This window comes from Exophiala aquamarina (assembly GCF_000709125.1).
Source record: "Exophiala aquamarina CBS 119918 chromosome Unknown aczIA-supercont1.5, whole genome shotgun sequence".
Classification (NCBI taxonomy): domain Eukaryota; kingdom Fungi; phylum Ascomycota; class Eurotiomycetes; order Chaetothyriales; family Herpotrichiellaceae; genus Exophiala; species Exophiala aquamarina.
In genome coordinates, this window is record NW_013550583.1 from 2,024,593 (window position 1) to 2,052,432 (window position 27,840).

Below are 27,840 nucleotides of genomic sequence, written 5' to 3' on the forward strand. Positions count from 1 at the left end.
TTGATCTGAGCATGCTTTGGAAGCGACTGCCATCTGCCTCTGCCTCTGCCCTGTCCTTTCTACGCATACCGACCATGCTGAAAGACTGTTACTGGTATCAACTTCTCCCTCTGAGGAGCATCGATTCCAAATGGTCGGCAGCCCATCATAGACATGCTGAATAGAAAGCATATCGGTGGTGCTGTCCCTTACATCTCTGGTCTTGCAGTGTCTTGTCCACGAGCCATCGATGCCTTGCCGCACAGAAATCTTCTGTGAAGCGCACAGTTGAAGTCCATTGGTATTGTGCGCCGCCACATGTCGTCCGTAGTGCAGCATTCAAATCAACCCTTCTTCTCAGTACCACCAGCACCGCCTGACTCCTGGGGCATGCCCTCCAGGCCCAAGTTCTTCCATTCGTCTTTAGCCATCAATCCCTTCTCCATGCGACAACCGAGGTATTCTTTCGCCAACAATCTGCATTCGTCGGTATTCCTGCCTGGTGGGTTCTGTCGGCGGAGGCAACGCAGGTACGACGAGATGATGTATTTGCATTCGGCATCGTGATCGAGTGGGAAGGATCCTCGCTCCGGAGGTGAGGGTTTGACGTTGACCGCACGCCCGCCGGGGGCTCCGAAGCCAGACATTCTGGTCGTGAAGGAGCTCGGCGATACGCGGTGCTCTGAACGAAGTTGGAGCTCCAAGCCACGGAAACGCTTGTGTGTTACAGAGTTCAATGGCCAAGATGCTTTAGTTTCGATTTAACAGATGTACACAACTTGTGATTGTTTTCAATGGAAGGTATTTTATGAAGATGAGAACTCCTTCCTTCAAGTTGCGCATAGGTGTATAGTGGTGCCACTCTGGCATCGATCACGTGATTCAATAATTGATCAAAAATAGCGGAGTAGATGTATATTCCCTGAAAGCAGGCGCTTTATACTCCGTAATGTTCAACCGGCTTCAAGGAACCGTCATATGTAATTTGCATCTTGAATTATCTATACTTGACGAAGTTGCTGCCATAGACCTGGAATACAAACGGACGTTTCTACCACTTTGGTCTTGCTCCATCAACCCCTTGCGTCGGATGACTGTAGAAGACAAATGAAGTATCACATTATATTACTGGACACTAGAAACAGTCAGCAATGAAAGAGGCAATCCGTCAGCAGGGAAAAAGATGTGGAGTAATCATTGTCAGTTCTCCAAGATGATGTATATTCGACATGAGAATTCAGCAAGAACACAGCGAAAACAAGAGATCATCATTAGGACAGAATAATAGGCGGGGAAAGCTTACCACGGCTCTCCAAAGGAGAGAATTCTCATGCAGAAGAAATCACAGTACCTAGAAATACAACAGTCAGTCAACCGAATCTGTGGTTTCTCAGAGCTCGAAAAAGGATCAAATGCGCATCTAGTCAGGCTATTAGCTTATTGTCAGCGGAGACACTTGGGCGTGATGGAACAACATACCTCATTAAATCAGAATTTTCAGTGTATACGTTCATGCCCAAGTATTGACTCGGTTCAAACAGTGTGAATAGTGTTCATCATAAGATGCTTCGCAGTAGCACAGACAAGGAGAGTATGTGGTTACCTGCGCATCAACCTGTTAGCAATTCATTTGCGATAGTCCGAACTTATTCCAGCAAGTTTTGTTTTGCCCGATCAGCTGACGAGTTCTCAACAAGTGTCATATCACTCGTGCAGCCGCAGGATTTGTACGTCCCGTTTGTAAAGATGCACGGTGAGATGCACGCAGTCTGTCCGCCCGTTCGTTCAAGTATTCGTCATGGAAGGGAAAAAGGCCGTGGAGATGGGGTGGATGAAGTACCTGTTTGAACACAGTATTAGCGAGGAGTCTCCACAGAGAATTTCTCGAAGGACGAGAATGGGGTACTGAGTCAGACAAGGCTGAAACTTATAGTTGACAGTTTCCACATAGAAGATTAAGTCTGAGGAATGCCTTTCGTGTCGTATGGTCATCACAGAAGCAAGCGGTGGGGAATTGTGGATGGCTGCACGTACCTTTTTCATGGAAATTTGGTTGATAGGACCGCTACCTAGCGCAGAGCTGAAAACACCTACAAAGGGCCTTTTGGCGATGTTAGCTTTGTCATCGGTTGGAGGCAAGAGAGAAGTAATGCAAGTGCTGATCAGCGTAATTCTAGAGTAAAGATGTTCCTCAGAGAAGGTTCTCGGAGTTGGATTGTAAAAGTTCATCATGCAGTGAGAAGGAGATGAGACCGAGGAAACTCACCAAAGCGGAGCATCAAAGGACGTCTCACTCAAACGACAGACAGCAAACTCGGCCAGCGGTTGAGGAGGTAATGGAAATAGCTTGTAGCAGTCAACAAGAGGAACTTCTGAGCGCGGCTGGAGTTATTGACGGTCGAATTTGGAGTCGAGATTTTTTTAAGGTGTTCGGAGCCGCCAAGATATGTTAGTCCTGATTAGAACGCGGCTGACGCTGCCCTAGGCTTAATAAATCGCCCCAGTCTTCACTTCTACACAGCAGCAGCGATGAAAGTGAGGTCAAAACATAGTATTCATCTTCTAGGTCTGTGGCCTGTTTGTAGTGTGATGTTTCAACTCTCGGCTGGCAATGTTGATCCAAGTCGTGTTAGGAATTCCAACACTTTGGTGTTAATCAACTGCCATTGCGCCAATGCAAAAACTCGTGTCATTTGGCTACGCTACTCAAAGCCTCGATACTCATAGATACGGTCATTTGCGCAGGAAGCTTTCCCATGCTTCTCTCGCCTAGTACCAAGTCTACGTAGAATAAGATGTCATCCTCTACGGCCCGAGCGTTGACATCAAGGCAAACGTGCGCCGAAAACTAAACCCCTATTTGGATGATCTTGAAGAGGTGAAACCGTCGTCCAGCAAGGGTTCCGATACATGGTAGACCTTTCTTATTCCTTTCGTCCACGTTCAAGTGTTTCCTATCCGTAAATATGGCTTCTTTCTCTCTAAATAAAATGGCAACAAGTTTTAAAAATGGAGAGATCAACAGGGACCGAGGGGCCACTCGGCACGACGCGCCCCGCTCCGAAGATCCTTGCTAAGAACAACCTCCGGAGTAGTTACAGCTTGCGTGGCTACGTTTTGGTCATTGGCCTCCATCATTCATGTATTCTCTTGGGCTTCGCTTGTCAGGGTGCCTAGAAATTACCTAGTAGACGCAGCCTCAGCGTCTATACCATGTGAAATCCGCTTTGTTGATACCCTGTGCGCAAAACCAAGCATAATGACTGCAGGGGACCACTTACCACTTCATCGTATATTCCCATGGCAGCCCTTCCGGCTCGATGCCTTGGGGTTGGTTACTTTGCTTGGAGCAGAAGAAGTTAGTCGCGCTATCGGAGGGCTTCAGCACAGCCTGGTAACGGAATATCTCCCCTTGATGGGTGCGTATTTGGTCGCCGCCAATAAGTTCACCGACCCTCTCCCAGGTTACAAGGCATACAACATTACCGATGGTATTATTCCTCCATCATTGAACGGATCCTTTACCCGCTGGCTCGATAATCACATTTCCTCGGAGTCTCGACGCGACGACAACACCACCATCGTGACCTGGACGCTGGCGCCAAAAGCTGACCTGGACAGGCTATGGCGTAAACACTGCCTACCGGTGGCAATTGGCATTATCCTGAATTCCGCCCTACTGGCCATTACAATCTTGATGGCCGATTGGTATGGGATCGCGAATTCGGCGGGGATGATCTTATCAGTGGCAGTCAGGTGGTTTCTACTGCGTGAGAACCGGCTCCAGCTTGGGAGATGGGCAGAAATAGCGCGTGCCAGGCTTGTGGCAGACCCGGCTAAGCCAGAGCACCTGGAAGAGAAAAGAATCCTTGTGGAGCCGCCCAGTAGCAGCAAAATTATTGTCAACAAGCTCCCAGGCGCTCTCATTCCATGCCTTGTCGCGCCATTAGCAAGCCCCCACCAGCAGAGCTACAGATTCGCGAGATTTGTTGGTTGGTTTGCGTTCGCGGTCCATATCATTTGCATAGGCCAGTCCAGCCTGGTTGCGCAACTAATTGCAGTCGGGCTCCTGATTTGCGGTACCATGGGAACCATATACCGGGTTGGATGTGACGAGGGAGAGTTCGGGCAATTCCTCCTAGCTACCACCAGTTCGTCGAAGCAGCAACGACGAGAATGTTTCGCCGAGTTGAACCCCACAGATGAGGAAGAGAAGGCTCTGAAAACCTGGTCACTCCTCCCCCTGGAGGTGCCACATACAACAGACTGGTATAAAGACTACACGGCAAAGAAAGCGGCCCACGTAGCAACCGCCACGCCGGCTGCAATTGTTCATCTTTCAGCTTCCAACGCGAGCAAATCCGTGATAGCTGGCCAAGTAAGTGCTTGAAGGCCTGGCTACCATGGGAACGTGTCTCAAGGGGTATTATATCATTGTCACATTTGCTTCAAATTGAAACCTGGAAAATGATGTCAGTTTGGGAGGGACCGAGGGCCGAAAAACGAGATGGCACCGGTTAAGTTGCAACGTGATCACGCCACAACTTATCCAAGCAAGAAGTGAAGCCATTGGATATCGTTTTATAGAAGTTGCAACGCATCTTGAAATGAGCATAAGAAGCCCATAAGTTGACTCCCAACAAATGATGTAACAAACAAATTTCAGCCTGACAGAAGCCGTTGATAGCATTTGAATACAGTCTTCCGAAAAGCATTGAGAATGACATTTGGGAATTCCAGGATGGCGTTTCAATCGATAGCAATGCACGCAGGAAGAAAGCAGAATTAGGAGCACACGGCAATGGGAGTTTCTGGGTTGATGAACCTGAGGAAATACGTCATCGAAAAGGCTGTGGCACAGCCTCGCGCTAGTACTTTACGCTACTCCGCTTGCTTCAACTTCATGACTCTTGACGGAACTTCTAAACAATTATCGACGCAAACGTTGTCGAAGATAAATTGGACACAATGCAATGTACTATCAATGTGTATAAAAGGTAAACAGCCCTTGACTTCAGCTTGGGGCTGTCCTTCTTTTCAGATCTACTAGCCCTTATTTTTCAACTGTGCTCTGGTACCCAGACTGGACCGGTCGCAGCGCCACATCATCACAAGATCCGTTTGTCGTGATGACAATTGGTTCGCCAACTCTGACTCCATGTCCGAATCTATCTAAAAGAGTTAGACAACTGCACAACGAGGAAGCGGCCATCGAGTGGGCCAAGCTTGGCTATTCTCAGATGACCAAGGACCACAACCTGTGTGATGAAAACGAATGTCGCGCCAACGACCTCCACACGGTCAAGTACGTAACGAAACATACTCGAGATGGGTGTCAATGCTGTTTTCTACGCACCGATCCTAGAGCTCTGAGGCCTATATACGATGCTGGCACTTTCCCAGTCGTCTCACTGACGACAGAGAACGGATCGGCCTCTCTATGTGTTCGCGCTTTCCAGCCGGGCGTAGAATACATTGCTATCTCGCATGCGTAAGTGGACATGTTCTGCTCTCTCGCCCACAATATGACCTAACAGCTGTACACAGTATTTCAGATGGGAGAGGAAATGTGAATGACTCGGCCTTGCCGGCATGCCAACTCCTTGAAATCGACGCGTACGTGCGCAAGCTACAGAGCACGGCAAGACCAAACGCAGAACCTGGCTGGTTCTGGATGGATACGCTGTGCATCCCCTCGCACCTCATAATCAGCACCGAATACAAGGCGGAGACCCGAGCATCATTCAAACAGAGTACCGAGAAGGCGGTGGGGACTTTAGTCCTCGACGCCGATATCCGACAAATGGGCCGGGGTTTCAGCTATTCAGAAGCCTTCCTCCGCATTCAGTTCTCGAGCTGGTCGTCGAGGATGTGGACCTTGCAAGAAGCGGTTTTGACGCCCAAAGTTTTCTTGCAGTTGAAGGACGATGTTGTTGACCTGGATGTGATTATCAAGGCACATGACAAAGATGCGAATAACCTGAACCTGCCGGTTGAGCCGTTCGCAGTATATGGGAATCTGCGGAAGTACCTGTCAGGCTTGGGGGGCTACTCGATCAGAAGCCCTGCTCACCTTGCAATGCTTCACCAGGCTCTACGAGACAGGCGCACGAGCAACGAGGTGGACAAGCGCTTGATTGTGGCCAACTTGCTGGGGATGGATGCCAGAAGCCTTTCGGAGGCTATTTTCGATCAGGTACTGCACCGGGAATGAGCCAGCGATTGCACATGTGCATCAAGAATACGACACATGCATTGGAAGTTATGTTCTGCTAGTAACATCCGAACCTACGGCCTCGAGGGTTCAATCCTTGGAGCATAATCGCTGGGCTTGGCGGCGCAGACACAGCTCTTCCACGGGCTACTGGATGAAGGCCGTTCCGTCCGAGTCAGCATCACGACCCTGATAGTAACGGGTTTTTTGGAAGCCGATACAGAGATGACAAGGACAGAACATAGCCTCCGAACGTGCCTAGGCTGATGGAGTGGGCTCAAGTCGTACGCCAAGCTGCTTTGTCCAACGTTGCCTCCAGGGAGGAATTTTAGTAACGCATCCTTGACGTTGTACGAGAGGCCCACCGGAAGTGAAAATTCGGGATTGATTTACAAGGCCTTCATTTCGACAGGCGAGATGTACACGTTTCTGTGGGCTGTGAGAAGCCCGAAAGCTCCAAAACTGCCATCTCGAGTCCCACAATATGCTTGTCCAACGCCAGGCTATAACCAAACATGACTTTTCTTCGTTTCCGAAACCGAATTTCACCTGGGTACATTGGTTGCACCGGGTGCTTCATCTAACACTGTTTGTTCAGTTGCTTCGCGTTCATCAGGGAGACCGGCACCGCTGATGTTAGGACCAGACTCAATGTCTCTACGACGCGCAAACTTAGCGCTCTCCCATCCTTCCTGGCCAACATAATTCGCGCGACCAACGCCCAGCCAGAAGGCGCGATCCCTGCTTCTTGCGCCCCAAGCCCAGCCAGATCCTGAGCGAATTGGCAGATGATACCAGCGGAATCCAAACCAAGCGGTGAGTATTCCAATAAGCGAGCCTGAAATGATATCGAATCCATGATGGCGGTAGTCCGACCACCGAGATGCGGAAATGTAAAAAGCTGCACCAACCGGGACGAATGCGAGAATCAGAAGATAGATCGGCGGGGCTGCCGCTTCGTTTCGAGGAGGCAGCTTAAAGCTGGCGGAGCGTGCTGTTGGCGAAGAGGCTCTTGACGAATGCTTTGGTCGGGTTGGTTCTTCCTCTTCCTCATCAAATGTAGAGATAAACTGCTGACTAGAGGATGCTGATGAAAGGAAAGGTATGTGAACCGCAAATTTGGCGCAGATGAAGAAGGTCAGATACAGCAGCCCGGCCCAACTGAAGCTTGCGTGTCCAGAAGGCCAACTGGCGAAAGCATTGCGCATCTTGCCTGCATCCGTACTGCGACAAATATGCCAGTCGACGATAACAGGGACTGCCGAGTCAATGGACGTCCCGAGTCCGCCGACCTGCCATCTCCGGAGGGATTCAGGGCTGAGATCTGGATCGCAAACAGCCAGCATGAAAGGTCGCGGTTTGCCCGAGATATCTTTCAGCCCTTCGGTAATCATGAAGGCGCTTGCGAGGGAAAGTCCTAAGCCCATCCACGCTGTGTTCCATTCCCATACCTTCCTCCGCCAGACAAGTGCCTTTGGTGTTGACCGATGTGCAGTGGGGCCAGGAACAAGTAATAGTGAGATGGCCGCAGTAATAACGCCAGGTGCGACAATGACCACAAGCAGTAGAGTCCCCACAGTTACAGTGTCTTCATGGTAAGGGAAGGAGATGTTGAGATCTTGTAGCGAAAAGCTATGTCGAGCGCCATCGACCAAACTGAGTGCGCCGCCAACAGCTGCGGTTGCTCTGTGATGGAATGATTAGCCACATGCTTTGAACGAGTGACATGGTGAGATCGAGGCAGACCTACAGAATGAGTACCCAGTCTAAGACATAAGAAGCAACGAGTCGTTTGGAAACATGTCGAGCACCAGCAGCGAGACTGGACACTGTTTTGGCGGGAGCGACCATTTCGGGAAGGTGAGCACGCGACACCGGAGGGAGACAGGAAGATGCATGAAGTACGTGAGGTAATTCGCAGGCGAGCCACATATAACTACTCGGCTCTCCCTGCGGAGTACTCGGCATGCCACTGTTGACAGGACTGCAGGAGTTTACTGTAGCCACGCCGGCGAAAGGGGCCGGACGGAGTCCCTTCAGGCGTCATGCCAAACACAGCCGGTCCCCTCCCAAGTCCGGGACGGAACTCCTTTCTGCTGCCTGGGAAGTCGCAGGTGCCGCAGGTGCCACAGGAAGGAAGGAGTTGGGGGGGAGGTGCGCGGGTCCCGCGGGGCGCCTTCCTTTCCAAACAGCTAAAAGCGTTCACCCCTTCCTTGGCGTCAGCGCTTCACCAAATCACAAATCCTGGGCGTGATGGATCATGGCCGTTATCCACCTCTGGTCGAGAGGCTTGAACTTGACTTGCGACGATCCTACCTTAAGACTTGCATGCGACAGGAGGCAGTGCACACACCCACACGTCAGGACTCGTAGCCATTCATGACGTGGACACTGAACTCTACCAATAATGTTATGTCGGCCACCGCAGCAGTCTATTTCTTTGTCCTCCGAAAGGCTCGAGAAATGCCCGCCACGACTCAGGGCTACGCACGAACTGTAGTAGACGCTAGGCGGCGTTGCAGTGTACTTGATCCATGGCAGATGGCCCACCAAGTAGAGCGTGACACCCGATCGATGGCAAAACCTGCGTCTGTCTATTTGTCCATCTCGGTCCAAGTATGTATGTAGCAGGAGCGGGAATCAGGTCCCTTTGACACAAGATCCCTAGCCAGTAGCAAGGGCATACTCAACTATTCCCCGAGTCGCCAGAAGACTTGGTCAAATGCGATTGCCTTCTGAATTGAATGCCCAGTTCAAGGACACAGCTTTCAATTAACCTTGCCATCGAGATCTGCATAGAAGTTCCAACCGAACGACTCTGAGGGATCGTTGAATCGGAGTTTCTTGTCGAGAGCGTCGATCTTCTTCACATCTTCTGCATCAAGCTTGAAATCTCCTTCGAAGTTTGCTTTGATCCGGGATGGTGTCTTCGACTTGGGAATCACGCTGCGGCCTTTCGCGATGCCCCATGCCAATGCCACTTGGGCGCCGTTTTTGCTGTACTTTTTCCCAATGTCAACGAGAACCGGGTCATCGATCAATTTGCTGATATCCTTGCCCTTGTCGTAAATCGGATTGGAGTTGCCAAAGGGCGAATACTGCGTAATATGGATCCCCTTGCTTTTATGGAACTGGTCAAACTCGTGCTGAGCGAGGTATGGGTGCAGTTCAAGCTGATGAACCGCCGGTACAACCGAAGTCTCTTTCAGCAATCGCTCTAATTCGGATTTTGAGAAATTGCTGATGCCGATCGCCTTGACTTTACCCTTCTCGAGGAGTTTCTCCATGGCTTTGTATGTATCGACGTAATCGGAATCGCCGGGGGCAATTTGGTCACCGTTCTTCGGCCGCAACTTGTCACCTCTAGCAAAGGGACTTGGCCAGTGCATCAAGTATAGATCCAGATAATCGGTCCCAAGGTCTTTCAAGGATGCATCGCACGCCTTTTCGACGTCCTCTGGGTGATGCGAATTGTTCCATAATTTAGTGGTGACGAAAATGTCTCCTCGAGGAACGCTGCTCTTCTTAATGCCCTCTGCAACTGCCGGCTCCGTACCATAAACCCTCGCTGTGTCGATATGCCGATATCCACTTGTCAAGCATTCCAACACCGCGTCAGATTGCTTTTCCTTGTCCTTCAAAACAGGTTTAGCATTCTTCAGCGAAAGACCTTGCCGTTATGGACCTCACCTGCCATGTCCCAAACCCTATTAATGGTATCTCTGCACCTGTGTTGAGCTGTGCTTTTGATTTAGAATACCCTGCCATCATTCTTATCTGGCTGGGAAACTGCAGAGACACTTGCGCTATTCTCGAGCATGTCCGCACACTCAACCGTGATAGCATTGTCGAGGTCGCCATCCTGGGATAGGAGTTAAGTTCACAAGCTCAACCCCCGCATTAACTCAGAGTAGATTATGGAAGGACAAAGATTCTCCTTGTATAAACAATCATACGCCAGCTTGAAAATACAAGGTGAGATTTGATATATACACGATCTTCTTCTGCCGATTCGAAAGTGGTGGTGGTGGTGTGTTCTCCTCGGCAGTAGTGACATCAATGGTGGTGCGGTCGCTGGTCTGTTTCTCCATATCGGAGTTCAACTCCGCTTGTCGGAAACCTGCTCTTCCTGTTACCCGATCAACGGCCCTGGTAGTCTCATCAAACTATCCTCGTCTTCTCCAATCCTCAACGCTGTTACCCCTTCTATCACTAAAAAAAGATTGTGCACCTATCATGCAGTTCTGTTTCTCAATGACATGGACTTCCACAAGGTTCGATTTGTCCATATCTGTGCTGATGATCAGAGCATAGGCGTGTACCCAGTGATGACCCAGGATGAGGCGGCGAAAGACTGAGACTATGGACCGTTCTAGCCAGGATGTGTGATCGCCTCGATGGCACATAACGTCGGTGTTCAATGTTTAAGTGCGATAATTAAGGTACGAACAGTATCAGCGGCCAAAGTTCGGCTACCTGAAAGCTTGGAATCCTTACTGTGTCGATGCATCACCACGCCGTGAGCGGACTGTACAACAAACTGCATTGTTTTCAGTACAAAAGATGTCGGAATCGAAGGCGGCTCGAATGTTCCAGCGCCAATCATGGCGCACATTCTTTGTCCGTTGCCCCGAGTGGCGCGAGCACCATTCTTTGTAACCGTTGGCAGGATGAGCTCACTGATCACAGATAAGTACGAATAAAGGCATGCTGATGCTCTGCAATATTCTAGATGCCGATCTTCTGGAGTCCTATTACATACATATCTCCAGTCCAAACTGATGACTGAACCAGCCCACACCGATCCGGTTATCCGCCCTGTCTCACGGTTTTCGACCTCTACGTCTATCAGGATGGCGAACACTCAGGGGCATAGCGGAGAAGTGGTTCCCATGCCAAAGTGGTCCAGAATAGTCGGCTTTGCTAGAGTTGCTCTTGCAATCTTGGTTCTGGCATTCACTGCCGCAGCTACTTCCATCTGGGGAATTTATCCTGCCTTTGGGATTGCGCTTTTCACTGTAAGACTTCCAGTCGCAAGCCTGCTCGTGAATCTATGCTGATGCTGCTTGCCCAGTCGTGTGCCACTCTCTTGATCTTTAGCTACTATATTGTAGCCTTGTCGCATAAACCTGAATTGTACAGTCGCTGGGCTGTCCTTGGCCTCGAAGTTTTCGGCGTCGTCTTCTGGCTGGTCAGTTTCTCCCTTTTGGCCAACTTCACAAGCTGGTACAACGAAAGCGACTTCTGGTACGGCGCGGGCGATAGCTATGGCTTTTGGAAAGCTCCCTACACCCCCGAAGATGTTGGTTTCTCGAAGAGAGCTAGAGTGGGGAAGTCCCATAGCAAATACCACGCAGGTGTTGCTCTAGCCGGAACTGCTGCTGGTCTTGGAGCCCTTGAATTGTGAGTCAAATACCGAAGCTTGTAAGCGTTCTCCTCTGACTAACTTTTGAACAGCGTTCTCTACTCCGTGACCCTACTTGTCTTCGGATTAGCCCTTCACAAGCAGCGAGTTGAAGCGAGGCCTGGGCGCACAGTCGCTGCTGTTCCTGCATCAGCACAGCCATCAGCGAAGGAAGAGACTGAGGCTGTTGGATCAAAGCTAGAAACCACGACAGAGATTGTCTGAACCGCCTGGAGAGAAGAACAAAGGCCGTGGATCAGGAGAGGGTGCGCGAAGCGGAGTAAGAAGCGCCATGGTCTGTCCTATTAGTAGAGCAAGTACTTATGATAGAAGCGCCGTACTAAATGAAAGTAAGCATTTTGTGCACTCGCGCCATAGCGCACACCAAAGTCTTGACAACCCCCCCCCGCAAGCCTAAGCATGGAGCAGCAAATGATCGGATATCCGACTCGGACGATCGGATTTGCCGGAGATAATCGGAGGAACCCGGATCCGGAGACCAGCCAAGCGTGCTTACATCTCTCCCCGTGTTTTCATTAGGAAATCGATGACATTTTTTCAGCTTCCCGACGCCATTCCGAACAAATGAAGTAATTCTTCCACTCTTGATTCGATGGACGGTAGGTATCATGCTTTGGACTTCTGGTGGGCTCTCAATCTTAGCGTCGAGACCATTGACCATGCTCTTGGCTCCTTTATCATCATGTCTGGCTGTCTTCATGAGTACGCCAGACCCGGGTGACTGTTCCACCGATACACTCAGCAGACCTAAGGTATCTAACTAAATTTGCTATATCTGTGTCTCCTGCTGTCCCTCGTTTATCCTAACTCATAGCTCAATAACAAATCCTCTGGTCTTATACAAGCAGAACCCAATCGTGCGTGGGACCGACCACTCCGTCCCTGAAGTATGGCCGCTCCCGACGAGAATGCCATTCGGCAATCCTCTGGATCGAGCATCCCAAACGCGCCCGATAGAGACCCGTCCTTGGCTGAAAAGGTAGCCACACAGCCTGATGTGGAAGAGTCCCTGGAAGCTCGAATCGAGCGCCTAGGGCGAGAACGACCGCCAGCTTTCAAATCTCTATTTCACGAAATCGCGTTCGCCTTCTCCATCTACATGTCGCAAGTCTTGACGGAGTACTTTGTCTCCGGGTTTACAGTCATATTGCCTACTCTCATTACGGAGCTCGACATTCCCCAGGCCTCGAGCGTTTGGCCTGCCACCGCGTTTTCCTTGGTTATTGCAAGCACGCTCCTGGTCTTCGGCAGACTGGGGGACATGTGGGGGGGATATCCCGTCTATATCGCGGGCCTCGCTTGGCTAACGATATGGAGCATCGTCTGCGGCTTCAGCACAAACCCGCTGATGCTAGACTTTTGCCGCGCTCTCCAAGGACTTGGATCGGCAGCTTTCCTACCCACCGGTGTCATGATCATGGCGAGCGCGTACCGACCGGGTCCTAGAAAGAACCTCGTCTTCGCGCTTTACGGGATGTTCGCCGTGGGCGGTTTCTTCACTGGAATATTCTGTGCCGGCATCGTTGGCCAGTACGTCCGCTGGTCTTGGTATTTTTGGATCGGGGCCATTCTTGCAGTCCTTGCAATCATCACCTCGATCATATCAGTCCCCAACGATGCAATAGAACGACGCCAGAACGGAATCAAAATGGACTGGATAGGCACCGTCACAATTGTCTGCGGTCTTGTGCTGGTAGTCTTCTCGATTACGGAATCAGCACATGCCGAGCACGGATGGCGGACACCGTATATACCGTCCTTATTCGTCGTTGGGTGCCTGTCTCTAGTGGCAGCCGTCTACGTCGAAGGCTGGGTGGCGGAACAACCTCTCCTCCCCGCCGATCTATTCGCGATTCCCTGCGTCACGCCTCTCTTGTTCGCCCTGCTCTTCTTCTACGGAACCTTGGGAATCGTCCTGCTGTACGGCACGCAATACTTCCAGAACATCTTGCATGCCACGCCGCTGCAAGTCGTCGCTTGGTACGTCCCCATGGTACTGGGCGGCCTCGCTTTGGCTCTCATCGAAGGCTTCATCTTGCACCTCGTGTCCGGGCGGATCCTTTTGATCATCTCGGCCTTTGGTGCCCTGGGATGTCAACTGTTATTCGCCACTCTGCCAGACCATCCCAACTACTGGGCCTGGCTGTTCCCCGCGATGCTGCTGGGGACCATCGGCATCGACCTCTCCATCACTCTCGCGTCCGTCTTCGTTACCACGCAATTGCCCAAGGCGAAGCAAGGACTGGCCGGCGGGCTCCTGAACTCGGTGCTCCAACTGGGCGTCGCTCTACTCCTCGGCGTCTCCGACATCCTGCAAGCCAGAACTGTGGACGCGGTCGGTTTAAAAGCCAGCTACAAAAACACATTCTGGCTCGGCGTCGGCTCCGCAGTGGCCGGTCTGGCCGTCGTGACAATCTGGGGAAACGTTCCCCGCGCGAAGAGCGACATGACCGCCGACGAGAAGCTGGAGCTCGAGCGCGAAGCTACCCGGCTTTCGACAATGCCTTCTCATCCTCAAGTGGCCTGAGCCGGTTTTCCGAATCAACCGAGTCGAGAATTGATCGGGAGAATCTTTTTTGCTTTTTAGTGGTTTCTGGGTCGTTTTCTAAGCGTGGTGTTAAGGCCGGACAGCACATAGAGCTCCTTTATGCGTCATCATGGTATCCGAGGCATCACCATGAGCACAGGAGCACCAGGAATAATGCAGCATACTGTATATACTATGATAGACATGTAGATCATCCCATTCAATCGCCCCGTCTCGCAGAGTCAGCAACCATCCCCAACCGCACTACGCTTGGACGAGGCTTCCGCACGAATTTTCCCGTTTTGAATACATAATACATTTCGTGATAGTGCTTCCGATTGGGAGTCCTAAGATAGATGCAATGCGCTAGGTAAGCTAGCCGATGCCTCGCTACATTGAAAGGATAAACATGGGGCATGTATCTCAATGGAAAACGACTTGACAGAACAACGAGAAATGGAAAGCTGGGAGAGAATTCTTCCAAGATTGTGCTCCCATTTCAAATGGGTATCATTAATTGTTATAACTTTTGGTGGGTTCCCCGTTTCCCTTCGGGGACTTCCAGGCACTAGGACTTTCTCTGTCCGCCCCTTCAACGATTCCCAGAAACTCAGGGCCAAGCAAGATGCACTCACTACCAATGCCTAATGGTGACCAAAGTCTTATGATTCTCACCTTTCTCATCCTCGACGGCCTCATCATAATTCAAGCCCATCTTGGTGAGCATGTTCCAGACGAATTTCCTTTTCAGGCCCTCACGCACGGCGATGCGCTGGAGGGCCTCTGTGCCATTGAAATACTTGACGAACTGCGGCCAATGGCGGCGGATCTCTGCCGACTCGACTTCTGAAGACGGCGTCGAGGACAGGTCGGTGCGCGAACTCTCGGTCGACGAGGCTGCGAATCTCGAGGCGATGCAGGCCAGCCAGCGGGATTCCTCGGGTGAGGCGCGGGGCGGGGAGAGGATCAGGCTCGCGGCTTTGGGGTTGTGGGTGAGCTGGCGCCCGCGGATGCTGGTGTGGTCCGTCGATATGGATTGCCGGCCGTCGCTTGATGGGCGGCTGATCACGCTGGGACGCTTGAATGGCGAGGACGCTGGATTGGCGGGATGGATACCTGGGGTGTAGGGGTGTGCTGCGCTGCTGCTGAGGCTCCTGAATAGCTCTCTCTCATTCTCGCTCAGATAAGGAGATTTCTTCTCGATTGGGGTCTTGACGCCCCGTGATTCTTCGCGGTCTCTTTCCCGCACGGTCTTTTTCACTTCGGGGTCAACGCGGACGTACGCGAAGGTTCGAAGTTGAGTGACCCAGCCGTCGCGCATCAGCCATGCTAGGACTCGATAGTATTCTTCTTTGTGATCACTGCTGGGGATGAGGCTGCCGTAAGGGATTGGGGTTCCACTCAGCGAGTTCAGCATTTTGGGTAATGAGGGCATCATTGGGAATGTGGTCTCGTACGTCTTGCAAGCCGACGCTAGTTTGCTCATGTCGGCATTTGGGGAGACAATATAGGTATCTCGCTGATGGAGAGGTGGAATTGCAACGGCTCTTCGCCAATAGACAAGATGTCGAGCGAGGTGTTGAATATCAGTCAATGGGGTTTGAGACGCGATTGACATTTTGTAGAAGGATTTAGTAGGTTTACTTTGGGCAACGAAGCTAGCCAGGGGGTTGGCCAATGGCCCTCCAGCTGCTTGGATGTCTTTGAGAATCTTCTGCGGATTGGACTTCAGAAGAAGGGAGAAGTTCTTGGACAGTTGCAAAGCCCCTGTGACGGCAGCTGAATCCATATCGGAGGCAGTGGAGATCGGATCAGTGGCAGTTGTGAGCCATAGGCCTGGTTCAAGCGGTGGTTCAGACAAGGATGGGAGGTAGGAAGTCGACGTTACAGGAGGGACTTGTAGAGAGACAGAAGTGTTTGGACCGAGGCTCACTGCAGCTATTCGGGAGGCAGATATATTATCGAAAATCCTGGCTATTGCAGTGGCCAAAGAAGAACGCCTGGCCATTTCTGTGTAAAGAGTAGCAACTGGGGATTTCTGATGGATATGGGCAGATTTGATTGATTGTAAAAGTTCTGATTGTTTCCATACATAGTCATAGTGGGACTGCTCGTACTTGAGTACTTTGGAAAACTTGCGCACAACGTGATCATACATCTCTTTGACACGGAGGGTGTGCTCCAAGGGTGGAGGATCCATGACGAAAACGAGATGGAACATGGTCAGCTGGCTCTTGGAGGGCTCTCGGCTACGATCTTTCATGGATTTCTGCTGCACAAGAGCTTCTTGGAGGTCATCAGTAGTATTTTCGTCCGCACTGTCGCTTACAGCGGTTTCGGAAGTCGGTTGGTCTTCACCATCCTCAGGAAGCTTGGGCTTCCTGGGTTTGGGACGCCGCCAAAAGCCATCCTCACGAGCATAAACAGGTCGCCCCAAGAAGACCATCTCGTTGATGCCAAGTTCAAACCTGCGTTTGTGCCAGGCACGGCCAGGAGCTAGCAAACTCACCAGCCCATCTTCTCCAAGACCCAGCAGCGGCTCCCATGGAGGCTTCCATTCTCCTTTGCCCTTGACGGATCTTTTCGCACTGTAATGGTCCTCCTCCTCATCAGAATTCTGCGAACGGACTTCTTGACTGGCGGTGAGATCACTATTTATCCGCTTCGTGAACAGCTCGAAATCTTCTTCCTCGGAGGAAGACTCTGAATCGCTGCTGGAGCTTTCAGCCTCGTCATCGTTGGCATCCTGCGAGACGCTGGCAGCGCAGGCAGCGACAAGCGGATCTGGAGGATAGTGGAAGATAATCTGAGCGCCCGAGCCGGTTCGACCTTGGGTAACGAGGAGGATTGCCAGTAGAGATGGGGATCTCGAATTCGAGGCGTTCGACATGGAGTGCAGGGTAGCAGCCTCAGGGGGAAACACGCGAATACTCAGCTGTCTTCCATCCCACGGGTACGATTTAGCTAGCGAGTAGTCGTGATCGCACCCACTGCTGCTCTTGAACTGGTGGATAGCCGCGGATTGTCGCGGTCGCGGCCTCGGTTGTCGTGACTCGTGACATTGGAGAGAAGTGGGTTGCTGTTGGAAAGATGCCAAGGCCAAAGCCCAACTGTGGGCAACTCGTAAAGAACACTAGTACTAGCTAGTACTAGTGCAGTCTAAATCCACCAACCCTGAGGTGGCAGCAACCAAAGGTGGGAGGGGGGAATTGGCACCAGAGGCATTTGTCGGCTGACCATTTGGTAAACGAGTCAAACAGGAGCAGGGAAAAGTATTGTCTCGGTATGGAATAAGACGTGGAGTCACAGAGGAGGAGTCATATTGTGGGTGGTGGATGAGGGTGATAGGCAGAGAGGTTGCTTGCAGGATGCGAGAACAGGATTAGTGGGAGCATGGTTGCAGTAGCAGAAAGCAATGCCAGGCAGAAGACAGGATAGGATAGGATGCTAACTACATAGGTCAATCCGGATACTCGATCGGATCCACGAATACGGGTGACGAGGGTGGTGACTGTCGCCATTGTACTCGTAAGAATGGAAGAAGTGAGGGGAAAGGAGACGGGTGCAAGGGGAACGGGCACGAATATAAACATGAAAGTCGGGGTGTATCTGTGCCATGTGGTTGGTGTCGGGCAGGGCGAGCAACCAGGAGTATTGGTCTCTTCGGCGACTGCGCTTGGTAATTAGTCAGTCTTGTCGAAGATAGAAGGACCTCGGGATGGAAGGACGAGGAACAAAGGCCTCGTGCTGCTTGACAATTCCCGGAGCGAGGGGCCTTGGGTCATCCGGGTTGTGGGAACCCTGAATGTCACCAGAAAAAACTCGGATGCACAATAGAGGACGATGGAGCAGCGAACCAGAATTTCTTGCCTCATTGTCGTTTGCTGGCCGGGTGGAGGTCCCATAATAAAATTTCCATTTCCATTTCCATTGAGAGCTCCAGCCTTCCAGGGCACCTGCACCCAGACTTGCGCCTACTGCGACCCGGTGACCCAATCTTATAGGCACCAGATAGGCACTAAAGAGGCACTAAAGAGGCCTTGGACACTAATATGCTCCCTTCCCCTCTTGCACAACATGGAAAGAGAAGGGACTTTGATAGGCACTGAATGGGACTGAAAGCATTAGTTATACGGGCACCTGTGTACTACCTAGTTGCCAGCTACTGCTAGTGCCTGACAGCCCCCAATCTGCTCCGGGTAAGGGTGCCTCTCCGCCGCTTTTTGCTCCCACTCAGTACACATTTCGGAGGATCGCAGGAAGCTGTACTCCGTACACAGTGTGTATTGCTACTGACACCACCGCACCGAAACCACCACCACCAACCACCTCAGCAGCACCACCTTCAATTCTTCTATTCCATTCCTATTCTACCCACCCATCTACCGTCCTACCATCTGCCTCATAGCCTCCTCCTGACTTACCTACATAACTCCCTGGATTCCTACCACTTCAATTGTCCTCCTCCACAGTCTGCCGGGCACTCTGCCGCTTTTCTTAAAGTGCCGTGTGGTGTAGCGCAGTGCAGCCCAGAGTTTCGCGGGTCCCTGCGTTTTCTCGGCACCGGCAGCCCTGCTGTGATTCTCTGACTGCGTCGATTCAGTCTCAGATATCACCTCAAAAAGTTTTGGACTCATCTCCCTCACTTCTCCTTCACCACGAGTCACCCTACACACCCTTCACTGTCCTCCGAATTTCCCCTGCGTCCCAACCTCTTTGACTTGCTGCCAATGGTCTTGATCGCCTGATTGAATCTGTTTGTCAGATTCTTTTTTCCGCAGTCAGGACCCTTGCCGCTGCCTGCGCCGACTCCAGTCCCAGGCCTTCTTCACAAAGACTTTTGACGCCGGTCCTCCCACCGTCATCCTTACGAGACAATTCCATAGCCACTTCTCCATTGCAGAGGTCGAAGCCGTTGCAGGGATCGCCGTTTGTCGCAGACCTGTGTTGAAACACCAGCACTTGCTCCTCTTTCTCTCACTTGTGTGCCTTGGTCCTGGGTAGACTGCTGTCCGGAGAAAAGCTTGAAACACCTTTTCTCCTGCAAGAGACGATTTTCTCTGCTTCCCAAGTATTGGCTTCGGGGAGAAAGAAGAGCAGATTTATCATATTTATCTGCTAGACTATTCAGAGGATTGACTTTGGCACCGCTCGTCCGCCCGGTTGAACATTCAAACTGCTACCTCGGTATTTGCGATTGCCTGCAAATATCTTTTGCTTGTACTGGTCGCTTTACACCAATACCAGCTTGTGCTGGTTGGGGTTTCGAACCGTGGTCGTGCATTTCCAGGCACAATTCCCTCCACAAGTGCTTTGGGATCATGTCAACCTCAGCAGGTGCTTCCGCGCCGGTCTTTTCATATGCCCAGGCTGCAAAAGGCCTGACCCCGGCAACATCTACCCAAACCACCTCGAGAAATGAAAGCCCAGCAGCTTCAGAGAAAAGCACAAAGGATAGGGCCCCATCGGACTCTGCGAGCAATGCGCCCAGCAAGGCTATCAAATCCAAATTCGAGTCTGACAACAAACCAAATGCAGACTCTACTTTGAACAGGGCACATCCCACGCCCTCATCCAAAGATTCAGGCGACAAACACGAGCTGTCGTCTTCGCACCTCTCGCAGCACAATGAGCACGACGACAAGACGATGAATGCCGATGGCATATCATCCCCGAGTCAGATCAGCCAGCACGACGACGCTAGACCGTCCATCCGTAGCAGACGAACAACGTCTGCCGATCAGTCCCAAGAGCTTGCAACGCGTGACAAGAGTATTGGTGAGAAAAAGTCAAAGGAAGTTGAGGATGACTGGGAGAAGGTCTCAGTTCCTTCTGTAGCTGCTGAAAAAGAGCTCAAAGCTGCCCCTATTCCGATAGTCAACATATGGAAGCAAAGACAGGAAGCTCAGGCTGCCAAATTCAAAGAAATTCTAGGTCAACAACGAACTTCATCCTCTGCACCGCTCGCTCAAGCACCTAAACCCAAGGCTGCCGCCGAAGAATCAAAGCAAAATACATCAAGTCGAGACCGTGCTACTCAGGACAAGGAAGGGAAGACTACTGATAGTGGCCGTGGCGGCAATCGCAGGGACGTGCCTGCCAGAGCCTCTCGACCTGTCTCCCAACAGGATGAAAAACGGGAGGCTGAGACTCCTCCTACTGTAGGCGATGCACAGTCCTGGCCAACTCCGGAGAACTCGACCGCGGACGAACGACGAAAGTCTTCTAGCTATGAACGCGTCGATAAACCAGACAGCAAGTTCACTGTGCAAAAATCCCATGGCAAAAGCTGGGTTCAGGTTCCTTTTGTTCCCTCTGCCAAATTTGAAACACAACTACCCCCAGCAGCCGCGCGAAGGGGCGGTCGAGGTGGAAATCGAGGACGAGATTCTGGCGGTCGAGGAGCCCATTCAAGTGCCCCATCTGAGAAGCAAGAAGCATCAGGACTGATGGGCCCGCCTCCAGTGCCCAAGCCTGCTGGTGAACAGGATCGCGGTCGAAAATCTGAAGGTCATCGTGGCCCTCGAGGTGCGTCCGATCCTACCAGCTCGACCCGACCAATCAGTGTCGAGGATGGAACATCGACCTTCAAGCAAAACCATACCTCTGGGAAGCCTATCAATACAGCCGATGCGACCGCTCCCTCAGTATCCGCCAATCAAGCCGGCGATGAACAGGAGAAGGTTGAGAGAAGCTCCAGGTCATCCTCCAGGCACACCGGTCGCCCTGCTGCGCGTGTCAATGGAGACACGAATGGTCATGTCGAACATTCTGTTGCTGCGACTGGAAACAGTGAACAGAGTGGTCGGCCCTCCTATTCGTTCGATCGATCCAAAGGTTCTGGAAATGGCATATCTCATGGTAGCGGCGACTTCAGCAAGGTTGGTGCAAATGCAAGGAATCGTGACTGGTCTCGAGAGAAGGTTGAGTCATGGCGTGATAGGGATACAACTGGTGACCAAAATGGCCGACGAGAGGTCCGAGGTGAACGTGGTCGAGGTGGCTACCGTGGCACTCGTGGTGGTCACACCTACGGTTCCTCATTTACCAACCACGCTTTCACCTCGCCTCTGCCTCAAAATGGATTCGAGCCGTCCAGATCGAATTCACACACCGAAAATCGATCACGCCAGACATCGCAGCCGTTTGCACCAACGCAGTCCACATCCAGCAACCGCAGTAACCCAAGGTCACAATCGATTCCGGTTGGGATGATCAATTATTCAAATTACTACAACAGCCCCACGAGCCTATCGCATGGTCTCCCCTTTTTGCAGACTGATGTGAATTATCAACAAATGCAAATGCAGCCTGGCATTATGAGTGCGATCCCTTACAATGACCCACTCAACTCGTTTGCCTTGATGTCAATGGTCATTGCCCAGATGTAGGTCAAAATATACCTTGAAATCCCAGAAAGGCATGACAATTGCTAACCCTTTATACAGCGAGTATTATTTCTCGATCGACAACCTCTGCAAGGATGTCTTTCTGAGGAAACACATGGACAGTCAGGGTTGGGTACCACTCAGTGTCATCGCAAATTTCAAGAGGATCAAGACCCTCACTGAGGATAACATGACTCTCGAAACCGTCCGCTATGTCTGTCAGACTGTGAAAAGTGTTGAATTTCTAGCAGGACCAGGCGGGGAAGATTGTCTTCGACGTCGTGATAATTGGAGGGATTTCGTCTTGCCCTACGAAGAGAGGTTTGAATCTGCGCGCCACGAAGGCCCGACCCATAACCCCGAACAGTACAACCGCTCTTCGGCCCCTGAACCGAACTTATCGGTCGAAGTCCCTTTTGCACTGAATCATCTTCGTAGTCCACCGAGTGGTGTTGTGCCTACAAATGGATTGTACCAGACGAGCTCGCCAATGACTTACGTCCCCAATAGCCAGAACGAACCTCAACTCTTCAATGGAGCATTCATTCCACCCTTCGAGGAGCCATCTGCGGAGAATGTGCATAGGCCATCTATTCACTCCACGCATTCTCACACATCTAACACGATAAGATCTCCAACCCAGGCGGCAGCTCCACCGAATGGTTTCATCAATGGTCACCACCGGCACACTTCCAGGTCAGACATTGAGGCCAACACTTTCCCAGACGAGCAGATTCCCAACATTAACATTCGTATGCAACCGCGTACTACTGGCGAAGGCGAAGCTCAACAAAGTATTGCGCGCATGAATTCAAACGAGCTCCCTGGAAGTGAAATTGATCCATTGGATCCCGATCAACCTCGTGCACCAAGCTTAAGGGGTGGTGCAGGAAGCCCACAACAGTAAGTCAGCTTCTACCATCGCCTATGGCCATCACTCACCAGAGAATAGGCTTGAACAACTCCGTAAGATTTCATTTGGGTTTTCCAATGGTATACCGACAATGGATGAAGACTCGATCATCTACTTTACCAAGGATGGGCAGGAGACACAATTACCGCCTCCAAGGCCAGGCCAGTATGATCAGACGTATCTGTCCCTGCATGACACTGCTTTCCAGCAGAAGGAACTAGGTGTGGAGGGGGCATTAGAGCCATTATATTCATTCTGGACCGATTTCTTGGCCGACAAGTTCAACTCCGGAATGTATCAGGAATTCAAGGAAACCGCCCAAGGTGAAGCACAAGAGGGTAACACGGCAGGACTAGGGCACTTGAACCGCTATTTTGCCAAGCTATTGAGCGGTCCCATTCCTGTGAGCGAACGTCTAGCCTCGGATATGGTTGCCCTTGCTCGTGAGGACAAGGGAAGCGATCGGTCACTATTTCAAATCCTGCGTGGCGCATGGCGCAACGGTGCAACCAACATGAAGACCATCAAACGACTAGGAGCCGAGTTCACTGTCGAGGAGAAGGAGCAACTCGACAAGAGTGGTTGAGCGGGCTGCAAGGCCCCCACCACATTCAGATTCATATCCCTAACTCATGTTAAGGTTGAGATGTTTTCCAGTCTACCAAAAGGTGTGCCATGACAAGCCACCATTTGAAAGTTTCATTCGTTGATAGCCTGTCGGAATGGCACCTGAGCTAAACTCTGGGTGGGTCGAACGTCAATATGGGCGAAACCTTTGCAAGTCAAAGGCCTTTTAAGACCATAGAGATCAACGATATCAGGGCGGATGTTGCTAAAAGACGACGATGCCGATCACTCACAACCTTTTTTTTTCTTTTCGCAATGCACTGGGGGCGCTTTCTACAACTTCGGGTCAAGACAGCGACCATTGCACGAAGCGGCGCATCTTGTTGGCTTGAAACTACGACCGATCATGATTGAGATACCATCATACCCGGATTTACTGTTTTCTGTCAGATGCGATATCCACGGTTCTTTCCTTTCCTTGTGTTCTTGCATAAATCAGAGTGTCATGGTGAGGGAGCAGAAAGGCGAGGAAGGAGAAAGATGAGGGAGGAGACAGAAGCAGAATGAGTGGATGGCGTTCGAATCTTCCCCGCCATCGACATGGAGTGGTGACCCATTAAAAGTGAGCTTTTCCCAATGTACCGTGTTCGATCTCGAAGGAGTCTGGGACTCGTTCAAGTTGCTTATTGCTTCACAATTCAACATATCGAAATTCATTTCACTTGTCGGCAAAAAAAGGCATAAAGCGCAGGGGGCTGTCCCAGAGCATGGAGTTACCCACTTCCCCCAATCATCCTCAATTAGCCTCCACGCACAGAGAAAGACAAAAGTTTGTACACAGTATTCATTAGAACAATCGAAATCAAGGACATGTCCGGTGTTCGACCGTTCAGCTTGACTTAACGGTAGTAGTGCTGCTTGATCTAGGACGCCGCAATGAATGCGGTTAGACCATTTCAAACATGACAACACCTACGGGTTGGCCATTTGATCTGACTAGATAGTTGTGGCATACTGCATCGTAAGTGGGTGCTCTTCATACCGTGATATACATAGTACTCGTCGAGCGTAAACTCCCTGCTCGTATTTCCTGAGCAACTCGAGCGCACGTTGCACAGTCTTGATTGAGGAGGGTCCTCTCTATCAGTGCGTCGATTCCATCATGTCTCGTCAATGGATATCATATGGCTGAGGGCCTGTCCTGGCCAGAGCCGATTCGGGACACAGTTGCTGCCACCGGTGGTCTGGTCTGGGTCACGCCCTCCTGCACTACAATAACCAGGCTTGAGCAGAGCCCTCATTCAGAGATTTTTCGTTCAACTCAGCTCCAACTTCCACAAGCCATCGCCCAAGTAATGGCCCGCACTCATGGCCACGCCCTTTTTCTTCGCCTTCATCTCCTCCGTCCCGACCTCAAGCTGCCCAATCAGACAGATCTCGTCCTTCCCCTCCGCCGCAATCGCGACGATCTCGCCCTTGGGCACCTCCTGGTCTTTCTCTGGCAGCCAGCCACCTTTGCTCGTCAAGCCGGGCACCATCAGCGTCGCACCAGAAAGCACGAAGCGAATAGCCCCGCGATCGATCTTGATTGTCTTAAACGCGTGCGGGTACTGGTGCACCACCTTCAGGTGAGGGATGATCGGGTCGTCCATGTGTTGGTAAAACAGCGGGGCATTGTCGAGGACATAGAGAGAGACCCGGTCGGGCACCTTGACCACGTCGAGTTGCGACTTCTTCGGGATGATCTCGTCGATGTGTGGTTCGAGCAAAGGGTATGTTTCGAGTACTTTACTCCGAATCCCGCGCTGCACACTGGATTTTACCTTCGATTTGGCGCCCGCGGTAAGGCTGCATGGTTGTGGAGTTGGTCCGTCAGTCAAGGGATTTGTGTTGAGTAGGGCGGAGGGATTAGACGGCGGAGGGAAGAAACGTACTCTTTCTTGAACATGATCAGGGCCCAAGATTTATCGAGGACAGCGTGGTGACACGTATATACAAATGACTGCGTGACGGCCGCATCTCTGATGGAGGGGGAATCAATCATGCCGCTATTATTAAACTTTTCACGTGGCATGGAGGGGGACGCAGGCCTACTGTGCCAAGAGCCTTCCCAAGCACGCTTCACCCTCAAATTTGAGCTGGCTGGCTCGAGCACGTGAGCTACTTCTCCTTTTCATCCGTGACCTTATGCGTTGAATACTGTTCAGTGTCACTACTACTGCTCTCCGTGCGACAGTCGGGCAGGAAGACTACACAGGAATTCCCATGCTGAGGTTCCATTGAACTCCAGCGAGATCAGACCTACTGCTTCACAGGTCAGCTCATGGAAAGTACAGCCATGAACACCAGACCAAACGCGGAATCCTTAGCTTATCTGGCATACTTACAGAGCGTGTTGCAGACGCTCTGACCAAAGGCTCATTCGCTTGACACGTTAGAAATTATCGGCAGCGATGCTTGATTGAGGAAGATGGCCGGTTCACCTTACCAAGAAAGTTCGACAAACCATGTTACTCAAGTCGGGCCTTCAGACCAGTCTTACTGTTCCTATAGGGATTTACAGTCCCTAATCAGCAAAGCTTTGGGCCGCTCTCTTTTCCTTCTGATATACTTTAAGCGAACGAAGACATCTTTCTAGCTATCGAGATCTACTCCCAAACCGTGGAAAAGCCTTTGTACTTAGTTCCAAGATTCTCATCTTCATACACGCCAATCGAAGTTCAGTTAGCGAAGAGAAACAAAAAACACTCTCTTAAAATCAGGGAATGGCCCCCCTCGCCTGCAGCTATGCCGGTTCAGACTGACTTGCCTTCACCAGTCAAGACTTCTTCGCAAGCTCGATACTGTCGAGCACTTCTCCAATAAGGGAAGTGTCATGGCTCCGTCAAGGGTATCACACAAAGCTGCCGCCTCATTGTCACTATCACCGGTCCCCGTCAACCTAATTGCGGGCTGTAACCTCCTCTTGGACAAGTTCTCGCTTCGCTGGTGCTGCGACAGGATAGCAAAGAGGTCAATTGTACGTCCTAAGAAGTCAGAATCGTCCTCTCGAATCATGAAATGGTTGTCGTTTACCTCCACATTGGTAAGCGAAATATGATCTGGAGTTGTCCCTGGCTCCTTGCAGTTCTGTCAATACCGAAATTTCTGCTTTCAACTCGCTCTTGCATTTCTCAATGACTGTCGGTGAGATCTTGTGGCCCTCCTTTCTGTACAAGTCGCATCTGACTGTCACTTCCGCGAATGAATGTGGCAGGAGCGTTACTGTGTACCAGACTTCGCTATGCATTTCCTTGACCACGCTCAACGGACCAAGAAGTGCGTCCTGCTTTGTTTTGCAAAGCCACTTCGGCCTCCATAAAGCACTCTGAGCACCTTGCGCATGCTTGGAGAATTCGTTCGCTGTCTCGTTAAGCTCAATTTTCCTGTAAAGGAAAGTGACTTACCGATATCTTTCCAATTACCGGTAGATCTTACATCGAAACCATCCATCCAGATCGAACTCCCAAGGTTGATGTGAGATTTTACATCATTAAATGGTAGATTCATTGTCCTCGCATCAAAATTGACAAATATCAATCCCTCCCTTGTCAATATAAGCTTCACTTCGAACAATCCATTTTCCTCGTGGTTGAATCCTGGAGATTCCTCAAACTTCGGAGCCTTCACCAGCTTGCCCTCGTCGTCATACTGCCAACCATGATACTTGCAAGAGAATCGGGTCGAATTGCCACAGGATTTTCTGACCACAGTATAAGCTCGATGCCGGCAGACATTGTGGAATGCTCTAATCTTTGAATCTTTGCCTAGCACAACGAAGAAAGAGATCCCCGCAATATCAAAGGCATGATAATCTCCAGCTTTCGAGAATCTGCTACGGTGGCATACGAATAGCCAAGTCTTCATTTTGTCAGTACACCAATATCCATATATGGATGGTCCATATGGAACTCATAACCTACTCTACTAAAGAAAGCCCGTCTTTCCAGTTGAAATACTTCTTCATCTGACAATGATTCGTCTCTTTTGAGGCTTCCCTTTTCCACTAAATCAAGTGTCGATCCTGTGGGAGCAGCATCTTTCCGGTCGACACCTAGGAAGAATGCAGCTTGAAGATATTTTACAATCAGGCTGCTAAACAGGTATACCACACATGAGAAGGCAAAGATATAGGCTGGAAGAGGTATATCAGCCAGAGCTTGTGACAATATTAGCACCATTCTCGCTTTGGAGCATACCTGCGACTGTTCGTGAACAGCGAAACGGGAGGAGAAGCCATCTTTTATGGATACTCACCCGATGTCGGGCTTATCAATGACACCTCTCGCAAACATGCAATTCATTTGACATTCATCAGCCGGCGGAAAACTTCTCCAGCATTTTGGCGTACCATTGGACGGAACTGTGATGACCAGCAATTCTGGAACCGATACATTCCCAGATAAGAGTCATCCCGGCGAGGAATGCCCTCCTGACATATTGCTAAAGTTGAGATGGAGTTCAGCGACGTCCCAATGGGGCAATGCGATCCCGTTGATGATCGCAGAATTACTAGGATTATACACCCCCTCTTATAGCCTTCGGACCTCCATCAACAAGATCTGGCCATTCCAGAAGGCTGATTATCACACGGAAACCGACTACGCCTGATTATTTGACCACTGTTGCGGATTTCACACTTGACATGTGCGAATGGGAATTGATGCCGAGTATGCCGTTGATCGATGACAGCACAATCGGTATTTGGATACCATTCTCGGGATGGCCTTTATTGGGGTCTCACGGCTATTACTATCTTGTCCGGTGCTGTCCTATTGGATGCTTTTG

At 51.0% G+C, this 27,840-nt stretch overlaps 11 protein-coding genes across 11 annotated transcripts; 5 read left to right on the forward strand and 6 right to left on the reverse strand.

Moving 5' to 3' along the window:
* Window positions 1-323: 323 nt before the first annotated feature.
* On the reverse strand, window positions 324-626 carry A1O9_07385 (uncharacterized protein; the record flags this gene model as incomplete). The annotated part of the gene is made up of 1 exon (XM_013404331.1): window positions 324-626. One exon carries the CDS (start codon window positions 624-626, stop codon window positions 324-326), a length of 303 nt encoding a protein of 100 aa, XP_013259785.1.
* A 2,612-nt stretch (window positions 627-3,238) lies between these two features.
* A1O9_07386 (uncharacterized protein) lies at window positions 3,239-4,369 on the forward strand (the record flags this gene model as incomplete). The annotated part of the gene is made up of 1 exon (XM_013404332.1): window positions 3,239-4,369. One exon carries the CDS (start codon window positions 3,239-3,241, stop codon window positions 4,367-4,369), a length of 1,131 nt encoding a protein of 376 aa, XP_013259786.1.
* A 739-nt stretch (window positions 4,370-5,108) lies between these two features.
* Window positions 5,109-6,193, forward strand: A1O9_07387 (uncharacterized protein; the record flags this gene model as incomplete). The annotated part of the gene is made up of 2 exons (XM_013404333.1): window positions 5,109-5,470; window positions 5,527-6,193. The coding sequence occupies 2 exons, from the start codon at window positions 5,109-5,111 to the stop codon at window positions 6,191-6,193; spliced, it is 1,029 nt and encodes a 342-aa protein (XP_013259787.1).
* A 545-nt stretch (window positions 6,194-6,738) lies between these two features.
* Window positions 6,739-8,044, reverse strand: A1O9_07388 (uncharacterized protein; the record flags this gene model as incomplete). Its single annotated transcript, XM_013404334.1, has 2 exons — window positions 6,739-7,879; window positions 7,944-8,044. The coding sequence occupies 2 exons, from the start codon at window positions 8,042-8,044 to the stop codon at window positions 6,739-6,741; spliced, it is 1,242 nt and encodes a 413-aa protein (XP_013259788.1).
* Window positions 8,045-8,961: 917 nt separating this feature from the next.
* On the reverse strand, window positions 8,962-10,039 carry A1O9_07389 (alcohol dehydrogenase (NADP+); the record flags this gene model as incomplete). Its single annotated transcript, XM_013404335.1, has 2 exons — window positions 8,962-9,828; window positions 9,884-10,039. The coding sequence occupies 2 exons, from the start codon at window positions 10,037-10,039 to the stop codon at window positions 8,962-8,964; spliced, it is 1,023 nt and encodes a 340-aa protein (XP_013259789.1).
* Window positions 10,040-10,974: 935 nt separating this feature from the next.
* On the forward strand, window positions 10,975-11,822 carry A1O9_07390 (uncharacterized protein; the record flags this gene model as incomplete). The annotated part of the gene is made up of 3 exons (XM_013404336.1): window positions 10,975-11,211; window positions 11,268-11,596; window positions 11,651-11,822. 3 exons carry the CDS (start codon window positions 10,975-10,977, stop codon window positions 11,820-11,822), a joined length of 738 nt encoding a protein of 245 aa, XP_013259790.1.
* A 685-nt stretch (window positions 11,823-12,507) lies between these two features.
* Window positions 12,508-14,145, forward strand: A1O9_07391 (uncharacterized protein; the record flags this gene model as incomplete). The annotated part of the gene is made up of 1 exon (XM_013404337.1): window positions 12,508-14,145. One exon carries the CDS (start codon window positions 12,508-12,510, stop codon window positions 14,143-14,145), a length of 1,638 nt encoding a protein of 545 aa, XP_013259791.1.
* Window positions 14,146-14,779: 634 nt separating this feature from the next.
* On the reverse strand, window positions 14,780-17,035 carry A1O9_07392 (uncharacterized protein; the record flags this gene model as incomplete). Its single annotated transcript, XM_013404338.1, has 1 exon — window positions 14,780-17,035. The coding sequence occupies one exon, from the start codon at window positions 17,033-17,035 to the stop codon at window positions 14,780-14,782; it is 2,256 nt and encodes a 751-aa protein (XP_013259792.1).
* Window positions 17,036-19,466: 2,431 nt separating this feature from the next.
* On the forward strand, window positions 19,467-23,032 carry A1O9_07393 (uncharacterized protein; the record flags this gene model as incomplete). Its single annotated transcript, XM_013404339.1, has 3 exons — window positions 19,467-21,532; window positions 21,594-22,436; window positions 22,486-23,032. The coding sequence occupies 3 exons, from the start codon at window positions 19,467-19,469 to the stop codon at window positions 23,030-23,032; spliced, it is 3,456 nt and encodes a 1,151-aa protein (XP_013259793.1).
* A 1,297-nt stretch (window positions 23,033-24,329) lies between these two features.
* On the reverse strand, window positions 24,330-25,087 carry A1O9_07394 (PUA domain-containing protein; the record flags this gene model as incomplete). Its single annotated transcript, XM_013404340.1, has 2 exons — window positions 24,330-24,861; window positions 24,948-25,087. The coding sequence occupies 2 exons, from the start codon at window positions 25,085-25,087 to the stop codon at window positions 24,330-24,332; spliced, it is 672 nt and encodes a 223-aa protein (XP_013259794.1).
* Window positions 25,088-25,824: 737 nt separating this feature from the next.
* Window positions 25,825-27,239, reverse strand: A1O9_07395 (uncharacterized protein; the record flags this gene model as incomplete). The annotated part of the gene is made up of 4 exons (XM_013404341.1): window positions 26,976-27,239; window positions 26,460-26,913; window positions 26,089-26,415; window positions 25,825-26,039 (listed from the first exon to the last, which is right to left on the reverse strand). Exons 1-4 carry the CDS (start codon window positions 27,231-27,233, stop codon window positions 25,825-25,827), a joined length of 1,254 nt encoding a protein of 417 aa, XP_013259795.1. The 5' UTR covers window positions 27,234-27,239.
* Window positions 27,240-27,840: the final 601 nt, after the last annotated feature.